Below are 17,781 nucleotides of genomic sequence, written 5' to 3' on the forward strand. Positions count from 1 at the left end.
ATAAGACAGTTCTCAGGAGACAGGGGAGAACTTCCTGAGAATATATATCACCCAATCACACAGCCAACTCTATCTCAGCTCGTGCAGTTCTTGCCCTTGGCAGTGTAATCGGCCATCTGGAGACACCTTTTTCCTCCTTGTCTGTCTAAGCAGAGGTCCAAATAAGGGACATGTTACAGATCCACTTTCTGCAGGCACCTGTAGTTTCTAGAAGCAATTCTCCAACTCCTCTCACTTGATGACTTAAGGGTAGAAGTCAGAGGAAACAGCCCTTCTCTTCCCCTTAAGGAGTGTGAAGAGCCATAGCCTCCCCCTCTGGGCTGATAGCTCACAGACATGAGCATGGCTGCCTCTCCTCCCCTCCTCCCTGCAGTACTTTCCACAGAAGGGGTGCGTGGAGGTGGATGATGCTAAGCTGTTGAGATGTGTCTTACTGAGCACTGGAGGGACTCACCTGTCCTAACCCTTGTTAGCTGTCTTCAGCACATGCGCAAACCCAATGTCTCTTTGTCTTTCTTTGAAGTCCTCGGCTGATGCTGGAAGAACAGGTCACTCAGCATGTACTTGTCGCTAGTTCTCTTTACCTTCTCTCAGCTAATCAAACAGAATGCTTCATGCCTTAGCCAGACAACACATGGGCTCTCAGGCCTATGCATCCCTGATGTCAACATTTGGGTTTTTTTAAATTATGTTTTCCCAAGTTATAGGATGAGTTTCTTTCTTTCTTTTTTTAAAAAAAAATAAACTTTAAAGGTATATTGTTTAAATCATTCTTTTTATTTTCACAGCATCGCTTCAATATTTTAGAGTGTCCTCTTCTCTAATATCAGTGAGAATTATCATGGTGGGCTTCTCACCTCCCTCATTCTTAGCGTTTTAATCCTAAGATCCCAATTCCCGAACTGCAGGTGTATTGCTGAGTACTACTACCACTCCTTAATGAATGAGTAGGTAGTATATGACATTAGAAAGATTTTTCAATTATAATGAAGTTGAATATTAAAAGTACAGCACAGAGATCTCCAAAGTCTCACAGCCATGCTGATGAATACCAGCAGCTGTGCTGTCTACACCACACTAACAAGAGAACAGGCGTATTTCTGCTTACCGGCTAAAGGGACCTAGCCATGTGGCCACCGTGGAAATGTGGTTCACAGTTCTCCTGACCCACTGGCTTTGAAATGATTTGATTTGGGATATCTTTGAAAATTTGAGGTTTATATCATTTCGAATTGTGCTCAAACTATGATTTCACTGAGATCTTTTTATGACATTAATTCAACTTTCAATAATTCAAATTGACGTAAAATGCTATCACACTGTTACTAAAGGTCCATGATGAGAAAAAGTGTTTAGTTCCCTCTGTGGTGCAAAGTACCACTCAGGAGGAACCCGTTGAGGCAGGCGATTGAAAAGGAACCAAGGACAGTTTGGATCATTTAGGACTACAGTCAGCTTCTGTCCCCGAAGTGGTTCTGCACAGTCAGGGTGCATTGTGAATTCTTGGTCACTTACTGTGGAATAGTTAATGCTTTTGGCAGTTATACCAAACAGCCTTGGCCTCGCTACCCTCTTTTACTTCCTTCTCAATATCAGAATCAGTTTCAGATGACCAGGCACAGCTTTTTTGTCTCTGCCTTTGGTGCTAACATTCCCGAATGTGTTCCCAGTAGTGTGACCGAGATAACATGGCAACTGCAGCTTGTGGAATAACAATGCTTGCAGCTTCCCCAGAAAAGACACCCTTTGTGGGCAGATAACCCATGTTGACATCTTATGGCTGTCTTGAATTCTTCAGACCACCCTCCTCCACCTGCCATGTTCAGTTTAAGAGTGTTGGCCAAAGGGAGAATTTCTGCAGTTAATTGTGGATTTTGATCAGCCTGAACTCATCAGGCCGGGAGGTCTGATGTCACCACCCCCGCCAGTCTTGTAAGAGACATTCCCAAGTGAATAAACTGAAAAAAAAAAAAGAAAGAAAAAAACGAAAACAAAAGAAACTTGAGATGGAATGCCAGAGGGATATAATCAGTGTGTCTAGAAGGTCTTCGGTGATTATTAGCCGACGGTAAACTTGTTTCGGGTCAAGGTTTAAAGATTTTTCTCCTCCCGAAATTCGCCCTGACCTCGCAGTGACGTGGATTATCTAAAAAGGACTGTGGATATGGGCACTGCTTAATTTGAGTGATCAGAAAATCTCTGGTAGGTGCTTATGGAAATGCAAACTTGAGGTGTGCTTGCAGGTGTGATTGGCATGGTGCAGTAGTTACGTACAGCTGGTTTGAAGTCACACATGATTTAATATTAACGTTCTTTGATTTTCTCCCCTCTTAGAAAAGCATCCTTTTGTATTTTTCAAGTGAACTACTGTACTGGTTACAGGCAGATGGAATAACATCAGTTGACCCCTTCATGCCCTCGCAGATTGTTACACAGCGCCTCAAAATAGCGGACCACTTTGTAGTCAAGATGTTTTTAGCCACTGATTCCTAACCGCTTGAAAAATCTTTTTGTCCTAGAAGAGTTTTCACATTTTCTGTTCCTTCCTCTACTATATGATGATGAATGAAAGCTTCTCCATCAGGAAGCAATATTAGAGAAACACAAACATGCAAAGTAATCAGCTGCATTTCTGTTGTCTAATGGAGTAGCCATGACCCACACGTGTCTAGCTATTAAACACTTGAAATGTGGCAAGTGAGGAACTGAATTTTTAACTTCATTACATTTTAACACGTTGCATACGGATCACGAGAATCTTCACGAGGGATTTAAACCCTGCCCTACGTAACGTGTTAATTGATTTAAATGTAAAAACTGATATTTGACTCAGTTATTGGAAAGCTAAGTATATTTGAAACAACTTGGGTATGTGAATCTGCTTTGCAACTGTGTATTTTATGAAATCTAAATCAGATCAAGTATTTCTGATGAAAAAATCCAAATTGAGGTATGCCATAAACATAAAAACACCTGATATCAAAAATTTGCTACAGAGAAAAGCACATAAAATATCTCATTAATAATTTTTATATTACATGTTTAAGTGAAAACATTTTGGATATACTCTGTCAGGTAAGCTACATTAAAATTAATTTCACCTGTTTCTTTTTACTTGTTTTAATGCGGCTCCTAGAAAACCACTGCTGTGGAAATTGAGACCACAATGCAGTCTCTGCAATGATAACCTCAAGAATATATATATGCTCAGAATTGTTTAATGTTTACATCAAGAAATGTCCTTCCATGACATCAGCCCAAATCTGCCAGCTTGTCTTTTGAGAAATCTTAAATAGCAGTCTCTCAGCCTCCAAATTTCAGGAATAAGGATGACGGAGCTCAACACTCACAGTGTTGCAACCTTTAATCCTCCTCAGACAATTAAGAGGGAAAAGGTTCAAGATGCAAGTGGTTAGTTGACAGCATGCAAGAGTGAAGGCGTTTTAGTTGAGATAAAAATCAATAGAAAATCCCAGCTTTTCTGTGGGAAGCAGAGAGCTGGAGCACTGTTTTCTACATAGGGTGGAAGAAGGGTTGCCCTTGAGCTTTGGTTGGGGCTGAGGATGGAATGGGAAAGAGGCAGCAACAGGAAGCAGACACAGCAGATGGTCATGGTTCTGGCCATCTTGGCGTTGTCTCTGGTTACCGTTGAGCAGCAAGAAATAGAGGCTGCTCACCTAAGTTTCGTTTGTCATAGAAATTGCCAAGTAAGAGCAGCTCTTCCGGACATAATTTAGGAATGGCATATTTTAAATGGATGCTTTTATATAAAGGCAGCCTGATACCCATAGGACTTAGGCATTTAGGTGTGTGACAAGAAAAGAGACAATCTAAAATTTAAATAAATATGCCATAAGTTATATATCCATTGGGGATTATCTTTGACTATTCTTACAAAATAGTTACTATATGGTTGACCAAAATTATATAACAATATATGCCTTTTTTTTCTCATTTCGCAAATGGGTTGCTGCATTAGTTTAAAACAACAGCCCTGTTCTCTCAGAAGCTTGAAATGGAAGTCAGAATATGAAAACATCTGACTTCAGACATACCCGGTGTATGTAACAGGAGGGCAGTAAGCCATGAGGTTTGCATTTCCTGGTCACTGGCTGAGTGACTACAGGTCTAGAAGTTCTTTTAAAACGATTTTCTCACCAAAGCAATAATGTGTGAGGCTGTCTGATGGCTGAGGTCTCATTTATCCTGCAGCTTTTCACCTGAATATTATTTAGGCCCATTACATAGTAGAAGCCATTAAACATCTGTGCACTTCCTGGCCACTTCAGCTGTGACAGTGAATTGTGAGATTATTGGAGATACTGTCTGCGTGTAAGTGTCCTTGGGGTAATGTACACGGATGGAGGAGAATATGATAAGCCAAGCAGTGGTCATCAGCTGCTACTCTGTTTAGGTTTCAAGTAAGTGTGAGTCTCAAAAACTCATCTATTTTAAACGCAGAAGATTTCTTGCGGTGATTTTCTTCAACACTAAAACTGCTAATACAGCAAAAAGTGTTAAGGCTAAAAGCTTCAAAGATTAAATCAGCCTTAAGGGGTTCCTGACCAATATTGGTGTGGGTCTTGTCATGCAGGAAATTTCGGCAGGTTGCTCTTGTTCTTAGAAGCTGCTGTTGGGAGAGTTATCAAATCCAGTTAAACTGTGTTTCAAGAAAAACGAATCACACCTATATGCTGGTAAAGGCTAGATAGCTTTAAGCAATCTTCTGGTTCTTAGCACCTTTTATCTCTTTTTTTTTTCAATTGAGATGAAATTCATATAATATAAAATTAACTATTTTGAAAGATACGATTCAGTGGCATTTTGTACATACACAATGTTGTGCAACCATCACCTCTATTTAGTTTCAAAATATTGTGATCAGCCTAAAATAAAACCCCTTACCTGTTAATCAGTCACTCACAGCTTCTCACCATTCCTCCTTCCCTCCCACCCTTAACAACCACCAATCTATGGATTTACCTGCTCTGGACATTTCATATAAATGGAATCACACAACATATAGTCATTTGTGCCTAGCTGCTTTCATTTAGCATGATGTTTTTAGGGTTCATTCACACTTGCACATATATCAGTACTTCATTCCTTTTTATGCCTGAATAACATTTCATTGTGTGTATATGCCACAATTTATTTGTCCATTTATCCGTCAATGGATATTTGAGTTGGTTCCACATTTTGGCTTTTGTGAATAATACTGCACTTGTATACCAGTATTTGCGAACCTGTTTTTAATTATTTTTGGGTATATACGGAGGAATGGAATGTGGGTCATACGGTAATTCTATGTTTAACTTTTCAAGGAACCACCAAACTGTTTTCCACTCAGCAGCTTTTATTTGTATGATAAATGTGTAAGGAAGAACCACTTCTTCTCACTCCTGACACTTTCTCTGGTTCCCTGTCTGCCTACCTGGTCGAGAGTATGTTCTCCTCCTTGTGAGCCTACCTGCAGAACACACATCTGCTGCTTCGTTTTTCCATGCCAGTGTTCTAGGTGGAAATGCCCATCCTGGTCTGAGCCGACATGACTAGAGGGAAGAGGGTTGCTAATTCTGGCATTCTGTTTGCAGGCCAATTAGGTTTTAGTCTCCAAACTGGCCTCTGGCAGAACACATGCTCATCTTTGTCTTTTCATTTGGTTTATTTTATTTCTCAAATAATCTGGCACCTGTATAGAGTTTAGTGTGAGGGTTCTTTTGAAGATTCCACAATGTAGGATATAAAAGGTTAGGGTAAACTTTGTAGATGTAACCTGGAGTTGGAAGCTTAAAATTTGAATGCCACTTACTTTTAACAATGTCAACTTAATGAAGTCACCTAATATTTTAGCTTCAATTTTCTTAACAATGAAAATGGGGAAATCCTATTCATCTTGGTCATGTGACAGGTATGCTGTGGGGCTCACGTAAGTATCAAAGCAAATATACAACATGGGACCTAACACAAGAGTAAAATTGTATTGTACTTACATTTTTGTTTCAGGTATTTAACACAGCTTTTTTTACAGTATAAGCTTTTTTATAGTATAATAATATGTCTGAATTTTAAAAAATGGACCACAAAATTCCCAGCAGGATGGTTGCTACAGGAATATGGCACAAATAGAGATGTCAGTAAGTCTCCAATCTTCAAGTAGAAAATAGGTAACTTTGCGTGTTAAGCACTGACCAACCACCCAAACCCTCATGGTGTGACCAGAGTGTCTGGCCCCGTCTCCACCAAGGTCATTTCAAACTCTGAAACTGAGGAAGTGATTTTTATTTTGAAGAAAACCATTTTGAGACAACTCTGTGACTACATAAATAAGTTTTGTGAGTTCCTATGGCATCATCACTAGATCACCAGGACTGTATCTCCAGTAAGAAATGCTCTTATCTCTTCTTATCACCTTGTCTTAGGTAACACGTCACCTCGCCAAACTCTTTGACAGCATTGCAGATCTGCAGTTTGAAGACGAGCAGGGTGTTTCTACACACAGAGCAATTGGAATGTCCAGCAAAGAAAAGGAGTATGTCCCATTCCAAGCCAAGTGTGAATGCATAGGCCACGTAAGTTTTGATTATGAGGTTTTCTATGTTAGAGGAGGATTTTCAGGATAATTTTTTAAAGGTAGAATTGAACAAGAAGAAATCAACTCACGTCAGCTCGGGCTCTGGTTGGTTTTGTGCTCGGAGCTTCCTGTTTACCTGCCTCCAGTGTGACGGGGCTTCCCCGTTTCTGTGCATTCAGTTGCAGCACCTCACAGGGTCTCAGAGATGCTAGCAGTTGAACGAGACAGGAGGGACTGTCACAGATTGAATGAGTGGACCCCAGCATTAGAAGCAAATGCAGCCCAGGGACAGAGTCTTCCACAAAGCGTATTGTTTTCACCACTGCTTAGAGAGTACAGGGGTGAAGGCGAAGCAGCGCCTTGCAGTAAAGCATGTTTTAAAGAGGCTCATGGCTCAGGATTCTGATGGGAATGTTGTAAATGGCTGCTTGTAAATTAAGTGGATTGAGTCTACCAAGCTGATGTCACGTCCTCTAATTACCATGTGCACAGACAGTTAAGTTAGTATATTCTCTTCTCTCACAGCCAGATACCTCAAAAATATTCTCAACAGTGATCTGCAAGAATGGCTCATTATGATTGATGAAAGAGCTCTTGGTGTTTTCAAATGATTTAGAGCAATTGCATCATTTTATGATGATGTTTTTATAGCTTGGGTTAATCCACAGAGTAACTGCGCAGTAGCCTCTATCACAGAACCATTTGGGTTGAGGCAGGGGGTCCTTAAAATGTCTCTTGCAGAAATGTCATGGCAACCTTTTTTTTTTTTTTAAACAGGGGTTTTCTTTATTCCTCTCTCTTGCTTTTTAATATTGTACCAGAAATCCCTGCCAAGTGATGGGGAAGCAGATGGTGGAACACTTTGATTAAAATATATTTTTTGATCTCTTGGGCTCTTTAGGATATTATTACAATGATTAGAGAAAGTCACCATAAACTATCTTGACAAAAGTGTCTTGCTATCTGCTCCCTCCCCAGCAGACTGCTAGCCGACTGGCATAGAGCCCAGAAGGAGGACAGTCCAGTTGACGGATGTGGTTGTCAGCAGCAGGGACTCTTGATACTGAAAGTTTTCATCGTGCTCTAATTTATTCTGTACAAGCAACTTGTGTGAGATACTTTCGGTCATATACCACATTCGCCCTCTAATTGCCTTTATTTTATATAAAAAGATGTTTTTACTTGAGATCTTCTCCCACCCCCACACTTTTATGATTGGTTCTTCCCAATTTAGACTATTTGTATTTTATTTGACTAGTGTTTATGTAATACCTACTGTGTACCAGGTGCTGGTACGTAGTAGGTATTACATAAACACTAGTCAAATAAAATACAAATCGGTTTAGGTTTTTGGGGGTCCAGAAATGAATAAGACATGGCTCTATCTTTGAGGAGCTCTTAGGTTTATTGAAGAAATGGATATACATATAGTTAGCAATAATGGGAAGTGGTAACTGTTGTTATAGAGGGTTGGGCAGAAGCTGATGAAACCAGAAAGGGAGGGATCAGGCAAGCACCTCATCAGAGCTTAGTTCTTAAATCATAGTGAGTTAAGTTGCCATTGTTGGCATAGTCATCTGAACATGAGCTGATATACCACCTTATATGTGTGTTTGATCTTACCCTAGAAAGTTCTTGAGAAAAGGTTGCCATCTTGAGGACAAGGACACCAGAGTATCTGAGAGATGCTCCAATGACCTCTGATTCACTGAAGGAACTTGTTGCTTGGTGACATTAAGAGTTGTGCTTAATTAGTTAGGCACTGAGTAGATCGAAGACCCTGAACTCAAGCATGTGAGCAAAGCCCAGCTGTGAAGCCAGAGGAGAAGGCTCTTAGGATGTTGGGGCCGTTTCCAGGGCAGTGCTTCCTTTTTCTTTCGGTAGGGAAGGTTGTCAGCTCATTGACCACATATCTTTCCTTCCCAGTTCTCCAGAGAAAGAGATTCTAGGAATGCATGCTGCTGCCATTTTTACAGAGGCAGGGAAAGAAATCAGTTATAGCATCTTCAGTATCCCATGTGGCCCTTGGAAATTTTTTTTTTTTTAAGGAGGGCACAGCTCACAGTGGCCCATGTGGGGATTGAACCAACAATCTTGGTGTTATTAGCACCACACTCTAACCATCTGAGCTAACTCGTCACCCCAAGGAATTTTTTTTTATTATAGTCATTTTTTATTGGTATGGTCAATTATTTGCAAATAATGTATGCTCACTTTTTGTTATATAATATTCCATGGAAACATATATGGATAAATGTAACTAAGCTTATTTGAATAGGATGGAAAACCAGTTGAAATATATTTGTGGGAGCAAAATAAGCTTGAATTTTTTAAAAAGATTAATTTTCACAAATCAGCAGTTGTCCTCTCTCTCATACTCTCCTGCTGTCTAATTTTTGACAAGTGTGAAGATGAGAACCAGTAGGGAATATAATTAAGATACTTGCTGAAAATACCTTGTCTTAAGACTAAGAACTATGAAGATTTTAGAGAAGAATTTTCAGTAGATTTTAAAATGATCAAAGGACATATTTAAAAAACATCAATTTCCCATATCCCCAATGGTCTAGAATATTACTCTAGCACATTACTCTCTAGATGGCTATGATGTTTGGTTTCTCAAAATATTGTGTGTTATCAGAGAAGATCTTGGTCTAGAAACACTGTCTTCAAGTCTGAAAACTGAATCATTGAAAATACATCCAGTTTAGGGTGTGGAAAGTTATTAGCCAGCAGTAGGTGAAATAAATGAGAAGTCTCTCCGGGACAAGACAGGTTCATGTAGGAAAACCACTTCATCAGCCACACATTGGGCTTCTCCTTTGAGTTACCCCTCTTTTGGTTTTCTACAGAGATTTAAAACAAATGCAGCTGAGGCCTCACTCTCTGCATGGCCTTTGAGCCCATAATAGGATGGAATTACCCCTCTTCCATAGTTAAGCCTGTGTTATAACATTTCATTTTGCTTCAAAAGGTGGAAACGTGGCTTCTGCAACTTGAACAGACCATGCAAGAAACAGTGCGACATTCGATCACAGAAGCTTTAGCGGCCTATGAGGAAAAACCTAGGGAACTGTGGATTTTTGATTTCCCGGCTCAGGTTTCATTAACCAGCTCACAAATCTGGTGGACTACAGATGTAGGAATAGCCTTCAGCAGACTGGAGGAAGGCTATGAAACAGCCCTAAAGGATTTCCATAAAAAACAGGTATCTTATAGATTCATGATTTTAAGACTTATAGGGACTTGAAGAAGTAAACTTCATTCATTCATTCACTCATCCTTTGTGGAGTGTCTTCTGTGTGCAGTGTACTGCACCAGAAGCTTTTAACAATCAATTATTTAACTTTTCATTTTCTACCACTGTGTTAGCCTTCTTCTAGTTTTCTACATGGGTTTTCAAAACATCCATCGTGTCCGTTATCCCCCAAGCCTCTCGTATATCATTCCCACCCCGATACTGGCCTGTTTCTTTCCTTCTGTGTAAGACTCTCCATCTGGGCTGATCATCTATTTATAAGAATATATGTGCACAATTCAGAAAGGTGAATTACTGTTCAACAGCAACAAATGTTTTCACATATTTTGGTTTTCTGTTAATTATAAATCACAGATGAGCAACTTAGGAAAATAGTCTATTTTGAATTCCATTTTATTCATCCAGCTATGCTGTCGCCTCTCTGATCTTAAGGTGCGCCCTTAGCTGTGGAACAATTCAGAGATGTGGCCTTTCTCTCAGTGTATAGATTAAGGAAATATTAGGCTTAGAAACGAGTGTAAATATCTGTTTGTCCGCCCTTCTTGTTTTCAGTGGAGAAAGGCTGAGTCTGGGGACACTAAGTGACTCTCCCAATGTTGCACAATTTGTAAGTGAAACTGGCAGGGCCAGCAGACTCCAGAATGCTTTCCACAACTTCCCATTGCTTCTCTTTGTAGCAGTACTTTTAACTCAGTGCCTTAAACATCAAACAGATTTGGATAGTGAAGGATACTTGTAACACATTCAAGAATTTTAAGTTTTAGAGTGTGTTGCTTATTCCTTTTAATTTTGCTTTTTTAAATCTTGGGTGGAGACCACCTAACTTACTTAGGTTACTGAAGATGTTTTTGTATTACTTGTTTTTGGAGAAAAATATTTTCTTTTTGATGTTACATCTTTTGGAAAATGGGGCATTGGTTTGTATTTAGTAGGCTTGGGATCATTGGATTGAAAGTGGCTGGCTTCCTCCTAAGGCAATGTCTCTGCAATTCTAGTTGATACCATTTGTATGAGGAAACTAAGTAGTTACACTTTTACACTGGACTTAAATCACTGAGATAATTAGTTAAATTGCAAAGAATTCTACTATGCTTACAAAAATAACTTTCTGGTTAATTTATTGATATTTATGCTTTCACTATATTCTCACGACATATTTAAATAAAGATATTTTTAAATACTTAATTAAAATACTATCCAGTCTTCAATGTCAGCTATTATCAATCTCTGCTCAAACGTAAATCTTTTAACAAACATATTTCTACTTAATCTATTCTAATGTTTTTCCTGTTTAATTCTTCCGTGCCTCCAATTTATCATTTTTGTAATGATTAGAGTATTTCATTGCTTAAAATAGTAAGTAATATTTTATGAACACTTTTTATTTATATCAACTTTGTTATTTTCAATGTCTTGATTTATTATTAAAGATAAAGAAGGAGAAAAATCCAGATGTATTATAGAAAGGAAAGAAAAGGAAAGTAATTTTTTTTAAAAAAACTTCTAACACGAATTGAAATGTTTGACAGACCAGCCAATAAATGCCTTCAATGCAGTATTTCAGTTTTGCAACTGATACTAATAGACGCATTACAGAAGCAAACATTTGAGTCCTGTCAAGCTGTAGTTTAGTTCATGAGAGTATGTGTATCCAGATGAAAACTCCTTTAGTTTTCTCTCTTTAAAAATGGATGTAACCAGCTGGAGTTTGTTTTTAATTAAAATTAGTCTTGCTAATACTGTGAGCAGTTTTTAAAATGAACTTTATTCCTTTAAAATAGCTTAATTTTAAAACTGAGATCAGAGTTGGCTATAATTGATGATCTGCCTGAACAAGTAATTTCTTTCCTTAGTTGTCATGTCCAAATTGTAATGAGATAAATAATCTAAGAGAATTCTTTTAAACTATTTTGTTTTTCCTAGACCTATTGTGATTGTATGTTAGATAGTGTTGGGATTAAAAGCAAAAATACTGCATTTTCTTGCCTTGCCAGAGTCTTTGAAAATATGAAAAATATAATTTATCAGGTTTGAAGGTTCCTTGGCAAAAGTATGTTGGAGACTTGGGATCTGGTCAGAAAGTGTTCCCACTCTTCCTTTATTATTGAGCTTTGTGAAAATAATCAAAGAAAGAGATGGAAGCATTTTGGACTATAAAAAAACTAGTAGCTAATGTGCTGTGACATTACCCACATATTTTAATAAGACTCAAGATTAGCAATATAAAACTTTCCTCATTAACCATCCATCCTCCCCACCACAAAGATGTATGCGTAAGAAAGAGACTCTCATTGTGCTGTGTAGAGCCAATTTTTGGCCTCACTTTCAGTCACTGATTGAGACATTCTTTGAAAAGCAAATTGAATACCGTGTTGATGGCGTTCTTATCTTGTCCTGACTCTGTTACCTGAATAGGGAAGCCTGTGAAGCCTGCAGCTACCTAGCGTATTATTGGACACACGTCTTTTTTTTTTTTTCCTTTGAGGAAAGTGTGATCTGGTTGCCTCATGCTTCGTAATATAGCAGGAACCCATGAAATCATAAGCACAGCACAAACTCTCTACCTGCCCTCTCATCAAAAATTATATTGAACGACAAATAAGTTATATGAAAAAAAACTCATATTGTTCTTGGAAATACTGGACTAGATAATTTGAGGTATATATAGAAGTCAGACAACGGATGACTTTGAACTGATAACTAAGAGCAGAGAAAATCACACTTCAAATATACAAAAAAGAGGAAGCTATTGCAACAATAAGCCTATTGTGTCCCAGTGTGATTCCAGAATAATTACAAACTCAGAGGCAGTAAACATAAAAAGCATTTTGGGTCCATCATGGTCAGTGGTAAGGATTAAATGTAGAAGAGATGGACAATTGGAACCATTCTTTTTCCTGTACATCCCAAAAGATTATCTGTTGGGTGCATTTGTCCTCAGGATAAAGCTCGGATAAATTCTTTATAAACCAAATGAGACTTTATTGAGGACTTCTGCCATCACTATGTCTTTTCTATTGAGCAAGGGTTGGCCAACTTATTCTCTGAAGGACAAAATAGTAAAGATTTTAGTCTTTAAGAGTCATAAAGTCTCTTTCTCAACTACTCATCTCTGCTGTTGTAGTAGGAAAGAAACCACAGGCAATTTTTAAAGAAATGGGCATGGCTGGATTCCAATAAAACTTTATTTATAATAACAGGTATTGAGCCAAATTTGGCTCATGACCTGTAGTTTTCTAACCCCTGTTCTAGAAACATAAGCAGAAAAAATCCTAAAGTAACTCAAGATCCTTACAGTGGCAGATGGAGGTAAGAGAAAACGGGATTTGTTGCTCATATATGCTGTAAGTGTCCAATCTGATTCAATCCTGAGAACTGGTTCTTTGAACAGACCAATAACACTGAAAAAGATTTGCAGTTCAGAGGACAAAGGGCTAGGGAAAGGAAACATAACCTCTAAGATAAAGAGATTTTTAAAAAGCTAAAAACAAACAAACAAACAAAAAATCTCTGTAACAACTACTTGTGATTTAAGTTGAAAATCTAAATTAAATGGAAGATTTTATATAAATACTGTTTTAAAAATTGATTCAAAGTGAAGTGGAAAACTTGAGTAGACCAGTAACCACAGAAATAATTCAAATGGTAATCAAGGTAGTTAAACATGAATAGATCCACCTAAATAGAGCTCTTTTCCAATGGTTTTGTCAGACATTTAAAGAACAGATAAATGCCATGTTCGATCCGTATTGATCAACATGTTACATCCATGTTCTAGAGTGTAGAAAAAAAAGAAAAGACTTTTATTCATTTTATAAAGTTTTAATAAACTTGTTGGCCATTCTTACAAATTAGCACATCCTTTTTCGACCTTTTTCACTTGACTGTTGGGAGACAATCTTTGTGGGTCTCACATTTTGTACAAGCAGAAGTACTGACTGCCTTTGTTCTAGACCATCTTTGCATGGATGTTTGTATAGCAAACATCCTTGGAAGGTAGAAATAGTGTCTCTCTCCAGAGCAAAGGGCAAGTTGATTAACTGTCCAGTATAATAAAGTTAATATCTCCTTCTAGGGCGAAGGTCAAGCATACTTACTATCTCTTATAAAACATTTGGGCTCCCCAAACTGAGGGTTCCTCTACTGTAACATGACTCACTGCATGCATCGAATGGCTGTTTTCAGGTTATCCTTTGAAAGTTGGGGTTGGGGACTGGTGCAAATACTGATACTCTGATGTTACTCAGTGCTATTGCTGTGACTAATAAACTGTCTTTTATCTGCGACCCAGGAGTCTCTGTGCCTTCTGCCAGCATCCATGAATCTGCGTCAGCCTAACTTAGCATTCAGATAGAGTATAACCTCAGATCCTCCCCATTTTTCAGCAAACATTTTTTTGGGAGTCATTGATGTTGCATTTATTAGAAGTTCACTCTATTTTATTACTTAGTATTCCATTGTACAAATATACTACACTTTGTTTATGCTGTTAGTTGACATTTGAGTTTCCAGTTTGGAGCTATAATTTCTAAAGCTGCCTGAAACATTCCTGTACAAGTCTTTTTGTGGACATATATTCATTTCTCCTGAGTAAAAACCTAAAAATGAAATTACTGGATCATAGGGAGGTACCTAACCATTTAAGAAACTGCCATGCAGGTCTCCATTGTTACATTCCCATTAACAAATGTGATGGAATTCTAATTGCTTCATGTACTAGCCAGTATTGGGTGTTATATTTACAATTTCAGCCATTCTAGTGGGTGTGAAATTGTATCTTCTTGTGGTTTTAATTTCTTATATCTAATGTTCAGAGATGTTGAACAACTTTTCATGTGTTTATTGGCATTCGTGTATCTTCTCCTGTGAAGTATCTGTTCAAATATTTTTCTCAGTTCTTTTTTTCTAATTGGGATGTTTGTCTTTTTATTGTTGGTTGTAAGATTTCTTTATTTTGGGTATAAGTCCTTTTCCAGGAAATGAATAGACTCCTCATTTTATTAATGGTATATTTTGTGAGTAGAATTTTTAATCTTGATGTAGTACAGTATATAAAAAAAAATTTTATGATTGATCATTTTTATGTCATGTGTAAGGAATTCGTGCTGATCTCAATGTCATGAAGAATTCCCTTATGTCCTACTAGGTGCTTTATGGTTTTGGGTTTCTCATTTAGATCTATGATCCATGTATCTTTTTTTTTTCCATTGAATTAACTTGGCACCTTGCTCAAAAGTCTAATGATTGCATATATGTGGGTCTGTTTCCAGATTCTCCTGTTCCATTGATCTATCTTTCTATCTTCATGCCAAATCCACACTGTATTAATCACTGTAGCTTTATAGTAAGCCTTGTAATCATGGTAAATATAGCCTTCAACTTTGTTCTTTTTTTTTTTCCAAAATTGTTTAGGTTCCTTTTATTTCTACATAAATTTCATCTGTTTATTTTTAAAAGTTTAATAATCCTAGCCTAATGAAATTTTAACTGGGATGACATTGAATACAAATAGAAATGTTGGGAGAATAGATATCTCAATAATGATGATTCTTATAATCCAAAAATATGGTGTATCTCTTGATATAGGTCTTATTTAATTTCTCTCAGCCATTTTTTCTGTAGTTTTCAATGTAGATGTCATGCACATTTCTTGCTAGACTTACTTTTAGATTGTTCATATGTTTTGATGTTGCAAATGTATGCTACATTAATTTTTAAATTTTATTTTCCAATGTTTGTGGCTGGTATGTAGAAATATATTGATTTTTAACTATGCACCTTGTATGTTGGAACTTTGCCAAATTTGTTTACTAGTTTTAATAGTTTTTTTATAGTTTTCATATGGCTTTGTATGTACATAAACATATCATCTGTAAATAATGACAGTTTTACTTCTTGTCTTTCATTCTTTTTTGCCCTTTATTTTTTTTTCTTGAGTTGTTGAAATGGCTAGGACCTCCAGTACAATGTTGACTAAAAGTAGAGAGACATCCTTCCCTATTCCCAGTCTTAGAGAAGAATAGTGTTTCACTGTTAAATGTGATAATAGATATAGGTTTTTGTACATGCCCTTTCTAGAGGAAAATCTCTTCCCTTACTACATACTGAGAGTTTTTTATCTCAAAGAGGCAACAAACCTTCTTCAAATTTGTTGAGACATTCGTGTGGTTTGCCTCTCTTATTCTGTTACTGTGGTGAGTTTTTTAAAATTTATTTTTCAAGTGCAGTTGACATTCAGTATTATATTAGTTTCAGGTATACAGCATAGCGATTACACATTTATATACCTTATAAAGCGACTACTGGGGAGAATTTTTGAATGCTAAGCCAACTTTGCATTTCTGAAATAAACTTCACTTGGTTATGACATATTATCTTTTATATGTGTATATATTTTTTGCTGGATTCTCTTAGCTGATATTGTATCAAGGAATTCTGCCTTTATGTTCATTCATAAGGGATATTTATCTATAATTTTCTTACAATATCTTTGCCAGGTTTGAGGATCAGTATTATGCTCCTTAAAAGGAATGGTAAAGTATTACAGTCTCATCTATTTTATGAAAGAGTTCATGATAGAAATCACTGGTATTGCCATCTGGGTCTAGAGTTTTCTTTGAGGAACATTTAAAAAATTATAAATTGATTTTTCTTTTACATGTATGCTGCTGTGTAGCTTTTTTGTGACCTTTTTTCCTGTGTCAGTGTTGGAAATTTGCATTTTTCAAGGTATTTATCCATTTCATTAAGTCAGTGGCTGGCAAAAACTACAACCCTCCAGCCAAATCTGGCCCAGTGCCTATGTCTTTGGCTGCTTTCACACTCCATCAGCCAAGTGGAGTCGTGATGGAGGCCATGTAGCCTGCAGAGCCTAACACAGTTACTGTCTGCCTCTTTGCAGAAAAAGTTTGCCCACCTGGGATGTAAGTTTTCAAATGGAATCAACATGAGGATCTCAGCATTATCCTTCGCACGTCTGAAGGGTCTGGCCACATGTCCTCGTTTCATTCCTGGGATTGAGGATTTGGGTTTTCTTTCATTTTTTTCTTACTTAGGCTTCCAGGTGTTTATCAATTTTATTTGTGCTTTTGAAGAGCTAATCTTTGACTTTGATTTTTTTTTCTATTGTTTGTTTTCTATTTCACCAATTTCTGCTTTATCTTGTTTAATGTCCTTTCTTCTACTTACGTGGAGTTTAATTTGCTCCTCTTTTTCAAGTTTCTTAAGGTGGGAGCTTAGGTGATTGATTTTACACCTTTTTTCTTTTTCTAATGTAAGCATTTGAAGGAAACTTTATAACTTGAAGAATATCTTCCAGAAATCTGCAGAGAAAAGCATGCTTAAGTGGTGAAGCACTAGAATCATTTCCATTAGTGTCAAGAATGAGGTAATTATGCTCATGATCTCTGACATTCATTGCTCAATATTATGCTGGTAGTTTTAGCAATATGATTACAGGTGAAGTGGGAACATGGGAAAGGAAGGTAACAAACTGGGATTCCGTAACACAGGCCCTGGTAATGTGGACAAGTGTGGAGCCTGGTCTCTTTGGCAGTTCCCTTTACTCTAGCTGATGGCAAGGAAAACCCATTGTTTACCATATTGCCGAAATTGAAACATTGGTGGGTTTCAGGATTAGAGATCCTTGTTGCTATTGTTTTAAAACAAAAAGAACATTATTTCTGCATTTTGGCCAGTTGGAAAGGGATTGAGGGTTTTGGTAGCTGACCCTCAAAGTACTATAGCAGTTTGTTATGTTGTATGTTCACTTTGTTTGCTGAACGGAGGACTACAAACTCCACATTTCTACCGAGGGGTTCCTTCCAGTGGCTTTCCAGCATGGCTTCGGTGCCCCTAGATTGGGAGATGGGCCATGCCTGATGCCAGTGAAGTCACATTGCTTCTGCTGCTGCAAGGAAAATGTGCTTCCTGTGTTGTCTTATTTAAA

General features: G+C 37.5%; 1 protein-coding gene across 2 annotated transcripts in view; it reads left to right on the plus strand.

Annotated features, from left to right (window-relative positions):
• The window catches only part of DNAH11 (dynein axonemal heavy chain 11), a 291,367-nt gene that overhangs the window by 80,909 nt on the left and 192,677 nt on the right, over positions 1 to 17,781 (plus strand). For both annotated transcript variants that reach the window (XM_074340834.1, XM_074340835.1), the window contains exons 29-30: positions 6,423 to 6,572; positions 9,549 to 9,782. In XM_074340834.1, coding sequence (XP_074196935.1) covers positions 6,423 to 6,572; positions 9,549 to 9,782 — 384 coding nt within the window. The remainder of the gene's footprint in view (positions 1 to 6,422; positions 6,573 to 9,548; positions 9,783 to 17,781) is intronic.

This window comes from Rhinolophus sinicus, linkage group LG09 (genome assembly GCF_036562045.2).
Source record: "Rhinolophus sinicus isolate RSC01 linkage group LG09, ASM3656204v1, whole genome shotgun sequence".
Lineage (NCBI taxonomy): Eukaryota > Metazoa > Chordata > Mammalia > Chiroptera > Rhinolophidae > Rhinolophus > Rhinolophus sinicus.